General features: G+C 36.1%; 1 protein-coding gene across 1 annotated transcript in view; it reads right to left on the bottom strand.

The window, feature by feature from the left end:
- ATRNL1 (attractin like 1) overlaps window positions 1-22,291 on the bottom strand; it is a gene marked incomplete at both ends in the record, with an annotated part of 422,440 nt that overhangs the window by 39,428 nt on the left and 360,721 nt on the right. The window contains one exon of the mRNA XM_079535698.1: window positions 9,016-9,130. Within this exon, the coding sequence (XP_079391824.1) occupies window positions 9,016-9,130 (115 nt within the window). The remainder of the gene's footprint in view (window positions 1-9,015; window positions 9,131-22,291) is intronic.

Genomic DNA, 22,291 nt, shown 5'->3' with positions numbered 1-22,291 from the left:
TTAATACATCAACAGAAAAGCAGTTACAGATGAACTGCCAGACATTCCTCAAGAAAAACCCTTAACTCTTCCATGACTTCTAAAAACATACAATGTAACTGTGCAATGTAGAAACCAACTAGCTTCTAGAGGACTAAGGCCATGTAGTTTTTGAATTTAGAAACTATGAAAACAGATGAAAAAGTTCCAACTGCAAAGAAACTTTTAGAGGTGAAGAAATGTGAAGTGAGAATTGTCAAAAGTCAAGTTACACCTTGCCAAGGTTTATTAATGCAAATATCTAAAGGTTTTCAGTGTAGAAATCAAATGAAAGAGAAGAAAATAAAGGAAAAATCGCTACACAGCAAGAGATGCAGTGAGATGGAGAACATCTAGACACTGCCCCAGAACTGAGTTAATTTTTTTTACTGGTTTCAAGGAGAGAGAGAGAGAATGTTTATCAAAGAGGGCACAATTCAGAACGATAATGGCACAAGGGTTGGAAATAGAAACAAAACAAGTTTTATGCATTGACACGGTTATCAGAACACTAGTTCTGTAAGAATGCAAGAAAACAAAGGTTGGTAACAGGGATGTTTAGTAATCTGTCAAACAGTGGCATATAAATTGAGAAAAGTAAACGCTGCTTATTTCATATTAAAAGCTGTCTAGAATCAAGAAAAAAAAATCAGTTATTTATTGATTACACTTAGCTATATAATACTTGGCAGGGAAGAATAATTAAAGTCAGGTAAATGGAAAAGGTGCAAAACACATCCACATTTCATCAAAGACTGTGCCAGACCAATCAGACCACTTTCTTTTCAATGTTAATTGATTTTCTAGATAAGAACATGGTTAAGATTATTCTATCTAGACTTTTGAAAGGTATTCTACACAGTGGGATATTATCAGTGGACACAAAAATGATCTATATTACAGAATTACAGAGAGCAGACAACTATATGAAGGAGAGAAAACAAAGTGTAGCTGTAACAAAGGAGACAGGTGAAGATATAGCATGGCAACAAGAATCAATCTTTTGACCAGTCTTGTTTAATATTTTCATTAAAGATTTTGGCATAAAAATAGGGCCATGCTGTTGAAATTTAATCATGACAAACACTGGTATGTAGCATCAACACAGAGAAGGAGCAGAATACGAAAGAGAGAGTTGCATGACCTCAAGTATTCAAGGAATATAAATGTTATCATTCTCCTGTTCTAAATGCAAAGTTTTATTTTGGAGCAAGCAGAACCTTATGTTGGACACAGAATGACCAAGTTGAAAAAGGATACAGTTGTTAAAAAAAAAAAAAAAAGTAAACATTCAATGGGATCCAGCAAGGAAATGTAACTGCCATTGGGCAGTCCAGATGGGACTCCAAATGGCACTCCAAGTACAACTTCTCTATGAAAGTTAAAAAAATAAAAAAAATAAAAAAAATAAAAAGCTAAAGCTAAAACTGGGACAGTGCTACAAAGATGCTCAGAGGAAAGAAGAACGTTTTTCAAGTAGACGTTATTTGCCTTTGCCTGAAGGATAATGATTCTTTCACAGTCAAAAACTTAGGACCATGAGCATCTACCACTGTCTCTGTATTTTTCATGAGTGGGGAGCGAAAACTGGCAAATTGACATTTGAATGTGAGTGGAAAATGAGTCAGCCAATACCACAAACAACTGAGGAGATGCTCATGGCCATGCTTGTAATTCACAGTATTCAGAAGTTTTACAGCATCGTCAACTTTTATTTTAGTCCCCATTTTGCATTTACAGATGCAAAAGGGCCCAAAGAAAAAAAGTATATTCTTAATACTCCGAAGGAACTGTGGTAATTTTTGTTTGAACAATGAATAACTATGTGTCAAATAAATGTTTATAATATTTAACAGTTTTTACTAATGTCTCATTTTATTGACCCCCTCTAGGGCAGGAAGTCCAGTGATAAAGTTGTAAAACAATCACCTCAGCCGCCTTTGTTTTCTTTGATAGCTATATAGCATGAAGCTTTTATCAGCCAATCAATAAGTTACTTTGGCCAAGATTTGTGACACAATGCTAACATCATACAGTACGTTCTTCATTTTAAATTGCTTACATCCCTTTTCAAATAAATACTTCAGAAATAAAAAGGAATCAAGATTCTATGACTAGAATGATGCAAAAAGTAATTTATAACACATCCACCTAAACTTCTTAACAATAAGACCAGACAAAATCAATACTCACTTCATACCTCATCATTCACAAACCATAGTATGCTAAGAACCTCAATGTTTTTTTTTGTTTTGTTTTGTTTTGTTTTTTTTTAGGTGAAGACTTTACCCTGCAGGTTGCAAATAATTGCTTTGGGTTTTGGGCAAGGGTGTGAAGCTGTCTGGTTGGCCACTGGGTCTTATTATCTACTTTGTTTTTGCTATTGCCATAAATATTTTTTTAAGTAATCATCAGCACCATCTGCTACTTACCACTGTGTTCTTTTCACAGTGTCAATACTAAAAACACAGTCTGCTCCATCATTTGATGCACTGCAGAAGAACAAAATTAAGCAGAAAATAGTCATGCCAAAAATAGGCATAACTATTTAAAAGAAAGCAACTTCTGTAAAATAAGCTTCAGAATAGATGACTGCAGGTTTCACTGAGTCTTAAAGAGTTGTTTTGCCAAGCATCTCTAGTTAACAAGAATGAACTCTTTTTTACTTCTTTTGAGACAAGATCACTTGACAAACTCACCCATCCATCTAAAAATGAAAGTTACTCTTCAGTAAGTCAATTAGTCTTACTTACAGTTACCAATCTCTTTCAAAGAGCATTTTGATTTTCTCATACATTTCAACTCTGTTTTTTGAACATTTCACTGGCAACATATTGTTTACTAGGGTAGAACATCTCTCAACTTAATTACCAAAATTTATTTCTGCATGAAATACTCTAGTCATGCTTTATATCACAGAGAGATTTAACTCAATCTTCAGTCTAGATGGTGAAAGTTAACAAAAAAAAAAAAAAAAATTATGTTTCATAAGGTAAACATTCAAAAAAAAATCTGTTCATATTTAGTAGTTCAAAATAATCCACCTTATCTGCAGAGTTTGGGGTCAAATAAATACAATCATATTTCCACAAGCTAAGCTACGTGACTTGGCACTCCATGGATTCTCCATGCATTTCTATAATATGGATCTATAGTTTTTCTGGAGACAAGGTGGTTTTTTGTGCCTCTCCCATTGGAATGGTGAATTATATGGCAATAGAAACCCTGCTTGGGTTTTGGTCCAGACAAAATGCCTGACTCACCAAGTCCTGAATTTTAACACAAGTTGTAGGCGTCTATGGTGATGTGCTGTAATACATAGTTTGGCTCATTCCCAGCTGCATATCATCACTTTGGAGCAGATAAATAGAAACAATTTTTTTTCTTTCAATATTTCATAGCAGAAATCTTGTTATCCTGTTTTTTTCCTCCCCTTCTGGTGGGTGTTACGATGAATACAGTTTTACTCAATGCTTTTATAATGCTTTCCCTATTTACCTATCACTTTATCCTATCTAAATAGTATTGTTAGATTATAAATATGAAAGCATTTTAAATACATCCATTCCATCAATAACACACAGAAAACAAGCTAAAAATCTGTCTCCAAAACTACAAATAATGAGATGACACTCTATAGAGGCAGTCTGGTATAGAACAAAGAGCAGAATGATGCAGAAAAACATGTACACATGTAGGGTGCTCTGGTAATGCTTTGATGGGACTAATAGGCTGAAGAAAAAGAGAAAGCACAGCCATGCTTTGTTTTCTTTAGACATATCCTTTTCACAATTTTTCTTTCCCTCTAGTAGTATTATATTTCAGAGTCTAAATAACCTACCAGCTATGAATATCTTCCTTTTTCTTCCCATCTCCAGTTTTCTTCTCCTGGTGTCTATTATTCATGGTCTTTCTTCACATGAGAGCCCTATATATATATTACATACGTATATACATACACATGCACACAAAAAAACTGGAAGTCTTACTTCTCAATGAAGGAAGCGGGGGGAAAAAAAAATCCTTTTATACAAACTCTCCGCTAGGTTAAGCAATTCTCCTTCTTGTTGCCTTTTACTTGTAGTTACCAATCCAAATGTGCTTATAAAACACTGCATGCAATATTCTCAGGACTTTCTAGTCTAGAAAAAAAGGAGGCTCAGGGGAGACTTTATCATTCTCTATAACTGCCTCAAAGAAGGTTGTTTTGAGTCAGGGTTCAGTCTCTTTTCCCAAGCAGCAAGCTACAGGACAAGAGGAAATGGCCTCAGGTTGACCCCAGAGAAGTATAGGTTGGGTGCTAGGAAAAATTTATTCACTGAAAGGACTGTGAAATTACCATCCTCAAAGAGATATTTAAAAGATATATAGATGTAATATTTAGGGATATGGTTCACTGGTAGACTTGGTAGTGCTGGGTTAACAGTTGGTCTTGATGGTCTTAAAGAAGTTTCCAATACACATGTATCTATGATTCTATAAATCTATGAAAACTATTACATATAGTTTTGTTTCCAAGGCTCAGAACAATTGAGTAATATCATTAAAATAATACTTTATAACATGTTATTTCATATTTATATTAATATGTCTCATATGTATAATAATTTGGAATTTTAATCAGGGAAAATTAGAAATAATACTAAGAAACCCTTATTACTGAAAACCTCATGCAGAGCTAATTGTCTTGTAGAACAATTAATGAAGTCATTATTTGTTAAGATGGTGAGTGCAGCGAAGGCAGATGGCATGGTAATTTTGTTGACTCTGTGATCCTACTGTAGTGTGCTGATTGGGTAGGATTGAATGCCACAGTCAATGCAGACAGAAGTTCTGTTTTGATTCATAGATATCAGAGAGCAATTTTCAGATAGATCTGTAGGAGAGACCCAATGAATATAAAATCTTGCTATGAGCATTTCTATACAATAGAATGTTGCGTGAAGTCTTCCAAAATGCACATTCCACAATCTACACTACAAGTTATTTCCACAGAAGTTGCTCTATTAACCAATACATTTTATTTAGGTTTTGATTTCAATTTGCAGGTCATATTTTAATGTCTAAAGTTAGACTTAGTCATAGTCATTTAGATGTTCTTTGGGGCTTAATAGAGAGAGACACTCATACACATACAATCTCAACATCACTTGGCTCGCTATCTTAATAGAAAAACACACCTTTACTGGACAATCTGTCAATTCTACCTGCTAGGGAAATTTTGCTTTGTGAAAGTAATGTATCAGCATGTAAATAATTCACGAATTGCATCCCTTGATTCTGTTGTTTGTTTGTTTGTTTTTAAAATGCTCTAGTTTCCTGTTTCTCCTTGTGCTTTAGAGCACTTACTGGCCTTCTCCGAGAATGATGCAAACATTTATCATAGAGTTCTATAAACTTTTTGTACAGTACCTTGATACCTCAAAGTGTGGGATTTAGCTGGCTTTAATAATAATGATGACATGATCACAGTTCTTTTAGCAGAATTTATCACACTACCAGGCTATTCTTTCTGCATTGCCCAATATATCACCAGAGTTGTATTAAGACCTTGAAGGAGTTATTCTTGGTCTTTCCACTGCTGGTAATTCATTGGCACCTCTTTCTGCAGTAAGCAATTTATATATTATCCTCTTGTTCCTCCTATATTTTTGTCTAGCCTCTTTTGTTCAATACTCTTTGAGATGCATAATTTAGTTTTTTTTACAGATCTGGTTGCAGCTGCTCTCATTATTAGATCTCTTGACATTAAGTAGTGAGTAAGCTATTTAAAGCATGGGGTCAGACACTAAAAGCAAGCACAAATGTCCTCTACCTTCTAACATATCACAAAACCTGCAGGACATGTTCACTGCAATGGTTGCTTTTTACAGTGATGCATATGTAATAATATGCTCAGGGATTGTATAAAGAATCCATATTTCCTCTGATCTCTAAATTCTGACCTGATTACTCAGGTGCAATGTAACTAATGAGACAACAGAAAAATGAGCAATCATGTTCTATCAGTCTAGCCACAGAAGATGTTTTTTCATCACTAACATTCCTTTATGTTTTATGCTGATTATTCTAATTTATAATTCAGTAATTTCTATTTTAATCCAAGAAAATTTTATTTAAAACCATTTTCTACTCTTTAACTAATGTTAAACATTTTAATTACATCAACTTAGCCATGTTTTGTATGCTCATAGAACTAAACATCAAAAGCCTCTTTCTGTAAAGTTCTGAACATTTTCTGCAGGACGTAGAGAACACTCAGGTCTCCAATGGGACATATGGTCCTCCTAGAGAAGCTTTTGCCATGCATAGCCTTTGGCCAAAGCCTACCATCTGTAGTTTCAAGTTTTCTTCCAGCTGCTGATAAAGGTGAAGTATAGAACATATGCTGTAGAAACAGTAACCTTTACATTGGAATTATTATTATTTTTTTAAACATTCAGGGAGACTATTTAAGCACACTGTTTACTAATATCAACATGGGAAACAAATAAAACCCACTTTTGAGCGCAGCAGGTTATTAAAAACATATAAGTACAGCCCTAATAACTCCATTACAGAACAGCTTAGTTATTAATGAAAATATCAGCGTTCTTCATTTTGAAGAAAACATGATGCACAGCAATACAGGTAGTCTCTCGTATTTCAGACATACACCCACAAGAAACAAAACCCACAGTCTCTCACTGTGAACTAAAAATCAGTATCTTTGACGTATCATTTAAACAAATGTTTGACACATTGCCCGTTTTATCCTAGAATGATCCCAATGAGCATGAAAATGATTATATGCAAGTAATGGATGATTCTAAAATTACCTGGCAAGACATAATTGCTGAATATATTACTTACATCCACCTAAATATCATTGTTTTAACCTAGCTTGGGTCATAAGGGAAACCAACTGCACAGCAAACATATGTCTGCTATACAAAACTTCTACATCATTTCAAATGACTTGGCACAGTTCACAGCATCTGCTCCCTGAAAGTCCAGGAAAGAAGCAGCAGGTAGTGCTGCAGGACAGGAACGAAGTGGATTAGTGGAGTTACAGGGATGCCAACAAACTTGCATAATAGCTTCTGCCAGACTATGCATGGTTACGTACAGTGAAGGCAGTTCACGAGTACCAAAATTCATTACACTTAGGAAAAATTATTATAGCAATATAGTCTGATATAATCTAATGGTTGAATCAGCATGGCTGCACATCTCAAGCACTCCTATTCGCTTTTGACCCTGAACAAAGTGGGAGTTGCAGATGGGGACTAAAAAAAGTCAGATGTTTCTAAATAATAAAGTGTCATAATGAGCAACGGAGGAAAAGGATTTAAATATGTACTACAAAGCTGATTGAAAGTAAGTAATAAAATAGAGGAAGACAATTTATATACAAAGAGGTATGTTCTTTCACATTGAGAGACTGAAATGACACATCTGTTGCATTGTTGAACTCAACTACAGGTTTGAAATGCCTATTTGCACTGTATTTCATATGCAGCAAAGATCAGCAATTACTTCTTAAAAGATTTAAATAGTGAGTAGAAACTGATGACGAAGCAACTAGTTAAGCACATTTTACTGCAGAAGAGCACACAGACAAATCGAAAACAAACAACAACAAAAGAACATCGTAAGCTCCAGTTCAACAATTAGTTTTAATTTCTTTCATTATGTTTTGTTTTTCCTTGTCAGACCATAAACACCTTTGTTTTGTTTTCATTTCCTTAAAACATGAATAGAGAATACTTTAAATATCCTTCCTCTTTCATTGCTGTTTTCAGAGCAGTTAAATTTATATACTTTTTCCAGGCAATGCATTTCACAAAGTATCAGTAACATTTGTTTTCCTAGCACATACAGAAATTCCAAGCCACAAACTGCATTTTAAGAACAAAATCCTCATCTCAGAACTCAGGAAGAAAACAAACAAGCAAACACAACCAAACAAAATAACAGAGGATCATAAAGCACAAAAGAGAAGACAGCTGAGCTTATTTCAAACAGAAGTCAACTGAGTTTGCCCTCATCATCATTACTCAGTACTTTTTAATCTCTTAAATGGATTTTAAAGGTTAAGATGATCTCTTTTTGGCTCTTAATAATAGAAGCTATCCTTAAAGCATATTTTCTGGCTTGAAGGAGTATTTTTGGTCCATACCATGCAGCATATCATTAGTTGCAAAGTTGGCGAACCCTCCAATGAATTCTGAAATAGCAAAGTGCTCATCTCTGCAGTGCCAGACTACTGTCTGAACTTTGTTATCATTTCCATTTTGTATCACATCATTGTAGGCAGTATTTAAAAGATCTAAAAATCGTATGTAGGTTCCTCCTGCTTAGGAGGTGTGGCTGTAATGGTTTTGTACAGCAGTCTAACAGAGATCAGATAAGACAGATCACCATGACAAGTACTTCCAGGTAATGCAAATGCTGTTTTAAAATAAACCAGGATTATTTCCACTGTGGACACGTTCCTAATAAAGCAGGCAGATTCACTCACAAAATCCCAGGATTCATTTAACAGGCATTCTAGTAAATGTTAACATTTTCATTGAATCCCAAACAGCATAGCGTTGGCATTTATTTCTCTTGGTGCAAAGAAACTTATGTAGTGCACTCAACATAAAATCATGAGAGAATAATCACTGGTGTTCCCTTTCCAGAATCATTTACAGCAAATGAACTGAGACTGTAGAAGTGGTCACACATGAAAATGTTCTGTCCTGCAAAAAAAAAAAACACCCACCTGGTATGCAGTAGCATGCTTCTACGCTTCCTGAAATATATGTATGCACACCAGCCTAGATTGCCACTAGGCTTCTTATATTAGATATCACATCAAAATTCCAGATAAAAATTCCTCATTAAACAGTGACACCTTGACTGAACAGCTCCTTGCATTCATATATTGTACGTTATTTCGTATGTGAGCAGTTGTCCACACAGACTGCATTGCAGGAGGACGGAGGTAATGCCCACCAGCACAAGCCTTACCTGACTGACCCGGGGGTGGGACTCCTGATGATCCTCTTGGCAGGCATAAAAATACTGTGAGGACAGCAGCTTTGTTTCCTGAACACGGCTCGATGGCAATTGGTTTGGGAGCACCCTGGAAAAGGAAGGGACTCGTGTAACACCTGATAGAGACTTCTGTTATATTTCCATTTGTACTTCTTTATTTTAAGGTTCACTGTAACAGTATGAAGATATTTCTTCCCCGGTTAGCTCTTTGCTTTTAAGCAGATTGTCCTACTTGTATTAATTGACTGAAAAATGGGCTTTAACAGCCCACACTGCAAATCTAATCAAACTGAAAAAATGAAATGATCATAAAGGCAGCAAAATTGCTCTTCTCATTTTATACCTGACTAGATGTAGCAATTTCAACTTCTTAAGCTTAGAAAATGGCAAAACATTTTTGAAACACACAACAGTATCTGAGAATACTAGAATTTCCCATTCTGTAAGAAGTACCTGCCTGAAAGAATTGTGTTTCTATAGCCAGCTACTACCTAACCATCTTCCAATGTCAAAACCATTAAATAAGAAAAATATATATATATGTATATATATATGTACATATGTATGTACTGTAGAGAGAGAGATCATTCATAAATTTCCCAGACCTATAAGTCTGTCTTCTCTGAATCTGTCCAGGTAAACAAACAGTTTCCTTGAGGCACATCCTTTTTTTTTAAATATTTTTTAAATTTTTATTTTCTAAACATAGACAAAACAGGTGCAGTGTTACTTGTTTAGATAAACTCAGAAACTCCCTTCAAATGTTGGTTGCTCAATTATCACCTTACTTTGTCTCATACAAAACTAGGATAACAGTGCTTATCCTGGCAGGAGGTATCTGCTGTTACTAAGCATTTCTCTTTCATTAACTACACAGATCTTCTAATTTACAGTTAGCTTTTGAATAAATGGTTACTACCATCTTGCTCCCAACTTTCCAAGACATGGGATCTAGAAGGAAGCAGAGCAGCCTACAAAGCAATGGAATGGTAAGTTCCTAATACCACAATTTATTATGTTTCCATATTTACACCATTCTGTATTTTGTGCTTGCTAACAGATAGGCATTTCACTTTTGAGAGCTTAAATGTTTAGTCAACCGCTAAAGATATTTGTGAAAACATTAGGTCAAAATCAGCATAAGCGTTTGTTTCTGTTCTGGTTTGTACATTTTTAGAATGTCTGTCATGTTCCAAAGCAAAATACCAGTTTGATGTTTTCATTCAAAATTCAAAGCCATAAAACTTTCCATTTACATGCAAAATGCAAAGTATATATATAAATGTCAACTGATTCAAATATCCTAAGAAGAATGAGAGTCTAGCCAAGTTAAATACACTGTGAAGTACTAGATAGAAAGAAAACAAAGGCGCTTCCATCATTGGAAGAAATTATTTTCCATTCTTCTACCTCCAAGTAACCAACATTTATTACTGCTCAGCAGAGATAAGGAAATAGAGAATACTGCAATAAATTGAGCAATAGATAAATATACTTAATTTTACTACTTGGTCATATTTAAATGAACCTACAAAAATGCCATTCAAGGCAACAGCACTAAGATAACTTGGGTGAATAGTGCCATCTAATTTAAAATTACCAACACAGGGTGAACGACAACCTATTATTCATAAACACCTTAGCAAATGATGACACACGAAAAATAAAATGCCAGGAGTTTCAGCTAACAACAATCGCTTTAAAAAACAGCATAAAGAAATGTAGTTAAACTGAGAGGATTGGATCTGTCACATCTAATAATCTCATGTAGTTTTCTGTAACTCAGTGGTCTCATGCTGGCCACAGCATCAGAGGACAAGAACAGACTCTGAGGTTGTGTAAGCTGGAGTGTATATGTTAATTTACATTGACTTATGACAAGCAAAACGTCTAAACAAGCGCTATATGATAATATTCCAAAATTACCGTATAAAATGGGTGAAGAGAACCATACTAATATACTAGCAGCATTGACTGCACAAACAACAGCAGTCTCAGTGGATTACTGGAAAAGAAATAGTGTGGCAAAGTTTTATTCTTAAGGTTTGACTTGCATATGTTGAATGGCAACGTAAAGAAAATATAACAATAATGGTAATTTCTTCTGATCACAGAATTTAATATAGGAAAGGGTCATTCAGATTAGCAGCTACTCTGTGCCCTGGGCTGTTTAAATCTAATCAGACAAACATAGGCACAGGGTAATAATATATAACATACCAGCACTAACAGCAACCTGACCTGATGCAAAACTCTGCCTATTTTTCCCCACTATTCCACACTTTCATTCACTTCTACTTCCTGCACTCTCACTTGTCAGAATATTAGGCTCCCAGCTGCCATACACTCATGTCATACCCCCCCCAGCACCTAAGTTTGTGCCCATAACTCCAGTTCTTCCCCCCAGTTCCCTGCTCCCAGCCGTTCACATAGGAATGCAGCTCTCTGCCAGTTAAGTATCTCTCATTGAGGCCCTGCACTTTCCACTTCAACTTGCCATGGCTCTTCATCCTTAGAGAGCATATGCTATTAAAATAATTAGCATTACTAGTGCAAGTAATGGAGCTTTTAAGTCATCTCTTCTGATTTGTTACAAAGTCAAGTAAAATAACATGGTTCCTTTCTATTTACACCTGCCAGTGTCTAAGGGGCATTTGGATTGTGCCATCATCAATGTGCTTCAGTTTTTGGTTCACGCTGGCGGGCTTGGGCAGTTGGACTGGATGATCTTTGAAGGTCTCTTCCAATCCTATTCTATCTAAAAAGGCAGACAACTGAAATCTTCATTTGAAATTGTATTTTGGAGCACAATATATGCAAACACATCACTGAAAGGAAAAATAAAAATTACCACAGTCTTTTCATTTGATGAATAATTGCTGGATTATAAATCAAAATCATGACATTTTTCTATTGCTCTGCATTATAAAACCTTTCATTAACAGGTCTTGTCCTTTTCTGTTTGAAGCTTTTACTAATACCTTTCAAAACAGAATCAGAAGAAATTTTCAGATAAATATTTTTCAGAGGGGCTTGTCCAAAAAATCAAATGCATTAGGAATTTTCTATTTGTGCTTATAAATGAGGATCCTCTACAGAATGTAATGACTGAAAAAACTGATGCATTATCTTACCTCATATCATTCAGATTTGCTAGCACAAAGCCACAAAAGCATGGAGCAAATGATAATAGTTCAGAAACCCCAAGGTTTGTCTGTTGTTTAAAGATAAATACATAACCATGAATCAAACTTATTTCCTGGTGACATAACATGTACTCTGAAATGTGCCATTTACCATGCCTTTTTCACAGGGTTTTTGTTTGTTTGTTTGTTTGTTTTTGGAAGAGATAAGCACACGTTTGCTTGCCCAAAGCACTTAGCTGCTATGATTTACTTATTAGAATTACTATTATTTTTTTCCCTGACTCAGAAAGAAGTAACTTACGTTTCTGCCAGAAAGCACAAATGACAATCACAGAGTTAATAAAATTTTATCAGTGGAATGCAAAATAAACAAACTTTTCTTATTAAACAGCTCTTCGATCTCCTACCCCCTTTCTTACACACTGACAGGAAGAGATACATTGGGTGGGAAGGGGAAGAAAACCAGAAAGGGATAAAACGGTGAAAGAGTAAATATTATCATTGATAGTGACAAAAGAAGACTAAGTCAGTGCATGTAGATAAAAAAAAAAAAAAAAGAAGAAGATGGCAGGGAATAAAGCAGAGTTAATAATAAATTCGAATAGTTCAGTTACAGAAACCAAATATCAGAAGTCTTCCTGGGGTTCTACATTTGGTCAAAGAAAAGGTTCTCCACTCTTCAGATTTGTTTTAGAAAACCTAGCTGACGCCTATCTGCCTGAGCACGTGAGAAACTGGCAAACTTTGGGAAGATTCTTGGCTCACCTCTGATCCGTTTCTATCAGGAATAAATTCAGACTGAGGTTTTTTCCTCAGTACAAAGGGCAGATAATAGTACCACTGTTACTGGCAGAAAAATATCTATGATTGTATTAAAAATATTCATTTATTGTAAGCTAGCACACCTGCTTGGTTACAACAATAAACAAAACAAGCTTATTTTTAAATATTGAAAACCTATCAAACCTTGCATTATGTTTAGGAATAACTCAGGTGAGCAGTTTCAGGCATGCAGCCCAAGAAAAGATGGGAAATGCATTCTGACATTTGTAGTTGGCAGGAGCAGCAACAATGCAGCATGAAGAGGTGAGAAGAGCAGAAGACAACAATGACTTAGGCGATGTTCATGGGTCAACCATAATGGTTTGGAACCTCTTTGGACAAAATGCACCAACAATTTAGCACTGATTTTCATCTATACATCAATGAAAATACTTCTTAACCTATAAAAAGTGTAAAGGGTTTTAGTTCTGTCTGTATTCCAAGAACTGGTTTTTGCAGAAGAGCTACAGAACTTCAGATTTTCAGTATAAAGTAATATATATATATATATATTTTTCTGTTCAGCATTCTAAGTTAGGTGCATCCAATTTTTAAAAGTGCATTATTATACCATAAGACAAATAGATCACGTAAGACTAAATGGCTCCGATTTCATGCCAAAAAAGCAATTAGAAAATTGAATCAAGGAATTAAGGATTAATGTGAGCATCTTACACCTGTCAGCAGTAATAAGTATTTTGACAAGAACAGAATAAGGTTTGACAATGTGCACAAATACAGATCTGATATATAAATCAAGTATTAAAATGCAAACAGTTATGCATTAATCACTTTAATGTTTCCTAGCTAGAAAGGTTTTAGTTCTACTTATGAGAATTCACTATAAATAAAACTTCATCTCTTGTACTTAAAAAAGAACTTGACTTATTCTTCTTGTTTTAGTTATAAATGATGCTGATTTAAAGTTAGTTTTTAATCATATTATTAAAACAGAATTAATCAGGTGAGTTTCACATAAGCTAAGCTTGACGGCTGGTTTTCCTACTTAGTAATTTGTAAATACTTGCTTGAGGTGATCTAACCAATAGCTAAGGATAGAGAGTAAAATGTTGTGATAATTCCGACCACTTTTAGTGAAAAAAAGGCTGACATTTAAACAGTGTAGAAGAGAGAAAGAATATCATCTTCTCAAACTCACAGAATTTCACTGATGTCATTTGCTTGGGACATTTTTCTGGAGAAACTCCAAATGTTCCCTGGAAGGGATCTCAAAAACCAGGTAGTTCCAAGCCCTCTGTCATGAGCAGGGATAATTTCCATGAGACCAGCTCGCCAACAGCCTCACCTAACCTGATGTAGCACACCTCCAGGGATGGGGCACCCACAGCATCTCTGGGCAGCTGTGCCATGGCCTCACCATCCTCTGAGTAAAGAATTTATTCTGTGCATCTTTATCTAACCCGCACTGTTTTATGTGGTTAGTTCTTGTTCTATCACTACAATTAATTAGCCTTAATGACATGGCAACTGGAAAAAAAAATAAAGAAAAAAAAAGCTTTCACCAAACATCCTTTATATGTCCACAGAAATACATTTTAGGAAATTATGCAACTGAATAAATCAGCAAGGCCAGAGTTATGAACATCTTTTTGCAGCTGTCACAGGAAGCACCAGTTCTTCATACGACCCCGGGGTTTTACTGAAATTATTTCATTCGCTAAAGATTTTCACTTAATCCACGCCAAAGAGTTCCTCTCACAATTAGTGAGTGGAAAGCCTTACTTCAGCTTGACCTGCTGAAATGTCCCAGAGCCTGAGAGTCATCAAGGCTCTGCACTTCTACACTGCATCTCCTTTTGCCTGAGGATCTCTCAGTGATTTATAACTTCAGCTAATGAGGTCTCAGCAGCCCAGGTGAGGTACACATCCACTTTACCCACAGCAGTAAAAGCTGCAGAGCATCTAAAGACTATCTTAAAATTCTTTGGCCTATACTGAAGGAGACTTGAGGCAACTGCGTTTCATCTGCAATGGAGTCACCCAGCCAGTGCTCATTTCCTAGGAGGAGTCTACCAGCTCCATTCAGCCTCTGAACACTTCTATAGCAGCTAATGGAGCTCAGAACATCAGGCTGATGGACAGTATAATGGGACCTGAACAAAATCAAGCCAACATTTATTAAACTTTTTTTTTTTTAAACAAACTAATTTTGCCCCACTCCTTTAGCAGACTATAAATCTCAGTTAATTTCCTTACTTCAAAAAAAGCCATCGAAATCTCAGATACATTGGTACATTAATTTCCATAAGAAAAACAGTGGGAATTAAAAAGAACACAGTGTGATTTACCAAGCTGTGATTACGGCAGCAGTGATAGAAATACATTGTTATCCCTCAGTTTATTGTTTTACTTCCCTGTCACAACTGTACCAATACATAACAATGGGCTGCATTCTTTTTTGCAGTCTTTTCTGATTAGAACATGGCTGCTGCTTATCAAAGGTCATGTACAGACATTGAATTTATATATCAATTTGAAATTGTTTATGCTCAGAAGAGCTGTATTTCTACTATATGAACCATATTTGCAAAACAGGTGTGTATTTATTTTGGAACAAAGTTACTCTGTCTCTGCTCACCTAATAGAGGACATAATTTCACAAACTAATGTTATGTCAGACAGCATTTCATTAGCAAGAGAATTATGAATTGACATTCTGATTAAAGTTGAAGCCACAAGGAACACCTGCAGATGCATTTATTTCCAGTAGGGTTTCCAGCACAAACTCCTGCTCAGCTGCCTCGGGGTGGTAATTCTGAATTTGGAGACTTGTGTGAACTCGAGTTTCACGACTGGAGAGAACACAAGATACTGAGCTTAAATCAAAATACCAAGTGGCCATAAGGCACGCTCATTTTCTGTCTGCATATGCCATGTCCTGTCTGCCTACTGTTAAATAAACTGGAGTTTATTTTACCATTACGTCTTGCCTACTAATATGAGTAACTTCAGGTTAACCTGCAAAATATTGGATGGAACTTCCAGTGGATGGTGTGTGAAGCAGTTGTGCTGGATTACTGCCAGAGGAATCCCCAAGAGCCTCCAGAACATTCTCCTATTAAGCTGTCTGAGTCTGATTAAAGCTTGGCAGTGCTAATGTCCAGAAAGAGAAAGAAATTTATCTTGGCAGCAGCCAGCAAGATTCTGCTGGGAAAAGCAACTGAGACCCTGTGTCTGTGGCATATACAAAGCTTTGAGCGTCCTCAGGTACTTTCCTGTAAACTCTTCCTGCTGCCATTTCAAATTCAGTAAGTCAAAGTGGTGCTGTGCAGTGAAGTGATGCTAATGGGTATTTGTTTTCCAGATGGGTATATTTGTTGGGTCTCCAGGGATCAGAAACAAGAAGTGGAGAATTTCATTACTCCTTTACAGTTCAACCTTAAAGGCTCATGCCGACAAAAATTCACGTTTTCACTGGTGACAAATCACTGACAGCCCACCACTGAAATCTGAGATGATAAACTAAAACCAGATTGTCACTGCTATGTATGAGAGTGGTTACTTCACCACTGATTGCCTGCAAAATGTGAACATGGTCCCCTCCAGAGCCACGCCTGTTCTTAAAGGGTGGAATAGATGAAGGATGAAGGCCTAATGTTCAGGCTGACAAGAGAGTCTGCTGTGATGGGCATCAAGGAAATGCTGAGCACAACACTGACTACTTTCTTTGGAACCAAAAGCAACCTAATGTCAACATTTTAGAAATGTCCATGAGGTGGAAAAACTTGGGCTATGCTTTGCTCAGAGCAGGCCTTAAAAAAACTCAATCTGTCCTTTCTGCAGTGACTGTAGGAGGGAATCGAGAAGTTTTGACTGGTGGCATTTCTCCTGATCACAGGGATCTCATTCCTGAAGCTGTGCAGCACCACAGAATAATTAAAGATATGGTTTAATTGTTATTTAGGACATCTATGCCAGACTTCAGGGGTTAGAAAAGGCAAGTATAATTAAACTATATTTTGCATTTCTTGCAAAAAAAATATAGTACACCATATGTCATCTAAAACACACTTCTAGTGAACTTTTCTTCAGCAGTGTCTTTTAAGGCTCTTTCGTAACCTTCTGGCCACATGCAGGATGCCTAGCGAATGATAAAGTAAAACATTTATCCTTGGAATCATCATCATAATAAAAAAGAACTAAATCAAGACACACTGCGAAAGCTAGCTGTCAGCAGAGAGGATTAAAGTGCAAACTTGGCAATATTCGTAAAGCAAGAAAAAAAATGCTAATAGTACCAGCATAACAAATGACTTTCTATCGTGACAACTTACACAGATCACAGCCTCCCAAACACAAATAGGCACAAACGGAATGTCTGAAAGCGTGATGTAACTTTTCTTTTGATTGTCCTTGCCATGGTCCAAGGACAGCTATAAAATGCAGACACCATAGCCAAAAACATTCTGAAACAAATTACCTACCATTTAAGATCTGTAAGTACAGAAAAGTTTTCATGCTAGTGACCATGTGCAGCATGACATCGGGGATCAGATCATAGCTGCTTCAGCAGCAGGAAGAATAAACAATCAGACGTTTTTACCCCAAGGAAAAGGCATATGATGGAACAAGAGGGAACGCATTTTGCTCTTAGGAATTTTAAATAATATAATATATAATAAAATTTTAAACATCTATGAAATAATCATCAGCTGCCTAAATCAGTACAACACAGAAATAATATCAGAACTATGCCGATTTATATAAACTACAAATCCAGCAGTACATTATGACACAGCAGGGGGGTTGAAACTAGATGATCATGATGGTCCTTATCAACCAGGCCATTCTATGATTCTCTTAATCGTTTTGTTGAAAAATCCTGCAAACGAACTTAGGTATCATCACAATGTTACTTTCCAAGATTGGTCCCCATCAAGGTTGTTAACACTTACAGTGGTCACAAACACAATAGAAACTTCACAGAAAAAGCACAGGAAAAGAAAATTTGCCTCCAAGAATGAAGCTGACAAATAATTAGGCACATGAGAATTAGTGCTTCATGAAGCTGTCGTGTTAAAACAAACAGGATTACTCGCATGAAAGAAACTGTTTATGTCCATTATCCGTGTTGGTTTAGCATAAAAATATGGAATACTTTTTAAGTTGTTTTTTTAAAATAAGAAATAAGAAAAATATTCTTCCTTTAAAATATTACAAGATCTGTTGATTTTTTAGCAAACCAGCAAAACATAAAGGATTTGCTGAACTAGGATTTCCTGGATCTTGAATTATTTTCCTGACTTACATGGAAAGTGTCCCTTTTTTTTCCTTTCATTCAGAAAGTACCACATTCTGAGCATGCTGAGTCCCTTGAGCACTGCGAACTGAAAATAAAAAGCTCGATTATGCTCCCACAGTGCAGTTCTGCTGGTAGTTCTGTTCTACTTATATTTCCTATGGTACAGCAGGGAACTTCTCTTTATTTTATATTTTTATTAGTATACAGTCACCACCACCAAAAACATTATTCACATTGCATTCTATAGTTCCTACACTTATTATATAGAAGTACAGAAAATCTTGTTATTTTCTTTTCAGAAAATGTTTGAGTCTTAAAGTTTACGTTGTAAAACTTCACAATTCCCAATAACAATACTTGAAACATCTTTTTTCCTCAACGCATATCTTTTTAAGAGCAAATTGACCTTTTTTTGTTTGCTTTTTCCTTGAAAGAAATCTCACTTTTTTTGGAACTTTCCATTGAAGTTTGCTTCAAATTTGTGTATTCCATGAAGATAAATACTCTATCTACAATCTTTTTTTTTATTATTATTTCTAACCAAATGATTTATATTCCCTTAGATTTGTATGCAGGATTTAGTAAGAGTACTACCAAGACTAAAACAGGAATGCTTGACCTGTTCTTCTTTCAAAAGAATGAAACATTTACTTTTTGCTGTATGTGAGCTCTAACGTATTTTCTCAGTGACTAACATCAGGCCACTGAGGAAAACTGTGCATTTCATCCTTATTTCTAATTCCTCTTCCCTCCCATTTCCCTGCCCCTTCACCACACCTTTCCAGTCCTACAGTGTTCTTTCCAAAGAAATAAATATCCCATATCAGATGTCACAGGCTAATACAACAAGCAGAAGCAGCAGGATCTTATTTACTTAAACAATGGCTGAGATCTGAGATCAGTCATCAGGCAGATGTTGTTTCTGAAGTTTAAAGCGTTCACGATGATTGTTACTATAGAAACCAAGCTTCGTAAAATATTCCAAACAAACACTCCTTTATTAGCCAGCACTATAACTACAGTGCTCTGCATTACGCTGCATCCCATAGTAACTTATCAACCACACATTTCTTTTCTGGTTATTTATTTTCAGTAGCGACTACAAGACAGGATTTCTATAGGTCTTAAAAGATGCTGTATCACAATACCAGTCACCCATAAAATGACACATGCTGTATTCATTCAATGCTAAGCTCCAGGCTGTTTCATTTCTCCCCTTCTGTGGGCAGCCACACAAATCAGAGCTTTCCTGTTCAGCAACAGTGAAAAACAGGAACCCACTGCTAATTCTTGTGGTTAGACCAGCAGCACAAAACCAGCTGTGGTTTCTAAATGCCAGCCCCAGCCTCTTTAGCAATTAGACCATTCTTTGCTCCTTAGAAGACTTCATAAAGCGCGTGCGTCACTCACAAAGCATCTTTCAGCTGCCAGCCATACCAAACCAGCAGTTCAGACCTGTTCATTACTTGTGAATCATTCAATCGATTTTAGAAGAGTTACACACTGAGCATCTGGCTCCAGTGCAGCTAGGTGGAGCCCAGCAGTGCAGGATCCCTGACTGCATCTCTGACACAGAGCTGGTCGTGGCTGTCACTGCTAGGAGACTTAGGAATACCCCCATTAGATCAATCTGCAAAGGAACCACATCTCTCTTGCTACAATTAAAATACCTGCAGGCAGGTAACAGGGCACCTAGGACTGAAGTTTAGCAGGTCAAATCTGACTTCCTGTTATACCATGTGGAAGGAAGACTGTATTTAAGGCTACCCAAGCAAGTTACAAGAAAAGTTATTACAGAATATAGACATCATGTGGATATTTGGTAAAGTAGCTCTGATGTTTTTCTGTTTCAGAGACATCCTTAGAAAAGATAAAATGCTATTAATATTTCAGACCACAAAGATTATCAAAACAGATGGTAGCAAATTCTGATAACTCCAAAGCAGTTCTGCTCCTGAACCTGTTGCTGTGCATTCAGTCTCCTCTAATTTTCTACAATGTGTTTCTGCTCAAATAGGATAATTTTGCTGGAATCTTTCAGAACCTTTTTGGCTCTCTATGATGTGTGGAGCAACTACCATTTTTACTAATACCAATTCTATCCAAAGCTTACAATTTAATTTAACCTGAACCATGACTCAGGTAACATCCTGCTTTTCCTGCTTTCCATTACTATGAAACAACACTGTTTTAAAATGCAGTGATACAATTAGAGTACAATAAGATGTATATATTATTATGGACAAGTATGGAAGAATATGTGCCAATGGTAATTTTAACACACAATACCCTTGCAGTAAGGGAAGCAGAAGGGCATATCTAAGAAGTCAGTTAAAAGAATTTTAGTTCTGATGTGCTGTCAGAGCCAGAAATTAAGATAACAAACAAACGAAAAAAACATAAATTATCTTAAGATTAAGGAAAGCATGGCAAAAGGAAGTTTTGGAAACAGGTGACAAAGCAAGATCACTGCAGGCATGTTTTTATGAAGGCAGAGCTACTGGTTAGAACTGATCATGTAAGGCTGAATGCAAGGAATGCAGTTATTGGATGGCAAATGTCCCAACCAGCATCCATTGAGGAAAGGGTCGTTGGTACGTGCTGTGGTTACAAGGAGGTTGAATGTTCAGTTGTCTACATGCCATAGTGAAAACAGCTGATTTGGTATGGTTGTGAGGACCAATGTTTTAACAAATTTTTAGCTCTTAACACAGCTTAAGAAAGTCAGCTCCTCTGGACAGGAGCACTCATAGGACTATAACACATCTGACTCCCTCACAATTTAAATGAGCAAGTTGCCATTTAGAGCTACACTGACATGCAATAATCTTGAGTATGTGCCTAGAACAAACCATTCCATTCCTCTTCACATGTACAAACTTAGCTGTTCTGAAGGGTGTTTTGTACTTTTTGGTTCGCATTCTGTTCTCTTATGTTTTTGTGGGGTTTTTTTCCCCCTCCTTAGTGTTCCACATGGACTGGATGCACAATGTAAAACAAAAAAATGTACTTATAAATACCTGTGGACATACTACACACACAAGTACACATTTCAAATTGTGACATCAGAAATGTTATGGTGAAGCAAAAATGCAAATACAACCAAAATTTAAAGACCTTAAAAATGAAATCCTCTTGAAAATCTCCTGATTTCCATTGTCTCAAATCCCCAAATACCCATTGAAATGAGTTGCGCTAAGAGGTTCTAGATCCTTAAAGTATTTCACAGACATCTTTTAGTACTCTTTGGTCATAAACTGCGAGAATAGTTTCCACTGTCTCCAGCTCCCTTGTTTCCAATTCTTCTGTTGTGACATTTCTGGATGACTTCCAGTTGTAACTGTTGTAAAGTCCTTGTTTCTGCAAAATCACCTACTGTTGAAATTTGCAATTCCAAACAATATCTTTTTGGTCTGTTTATCAGCTAGCACTCTTTGCTCAAGTAATCTTTGCCCTTCACATTCCAATTGATTTTGTCCTTATTCAAACTTCTATGAATTTACCATAAGTAATGCAACTTGAAATGTAGATGAATAGATTTCTTCAATCAAGGAAAAAAGAAATTACCTTCATGTAACCTTCAGTGATGGGAGATGTCTGAACACACAGTTAATGACTAATTTAATTTGGGGATTAACATTTCATCCATTAAATCTTTGTATTACTGGGTTTTATCTTTTACATTTTCTCTATATATTTTAAACATTTTTCTTATGTCTATGTTAATTGACTCTCATTATTTGTGATTTTCCTCCATTTTCTTCTGGTTTTGGGCTTCAGAAAGTTTCCTAATTTTCAGTGAACTGCTGAGTAAGCTGAAGATGTTAATTGGATATATCCCTTCTTTTTTGTAAGAGTTTCTTATTAACGCCTGCTCTCGCAGATGATAGAGATGTTAATCAATTTGCATCTGTCCTTTTAAAAGATTCAGTTAGGTCCCTAATTAACCATCTGTAAACAAACCCTTGTTCAGTAACATGGTTCAGCCACTTACTGTGAGTGAGCTGGTAAGGGCCTT

This window comes from Tetrao urogallus (genome assembly GCF_951394365.1).
Source record: "Tetrao urogallus genome assembly, chromosome: 5".
NCBI lineage: Eukaryota > Metazoa > Chordata > Aves > Galliformes > Phasianidae > Tetrao > Tetrao urogallus.
This window is presented reverse-complemented; position numbering and strand designations above follow the sequence as displayed.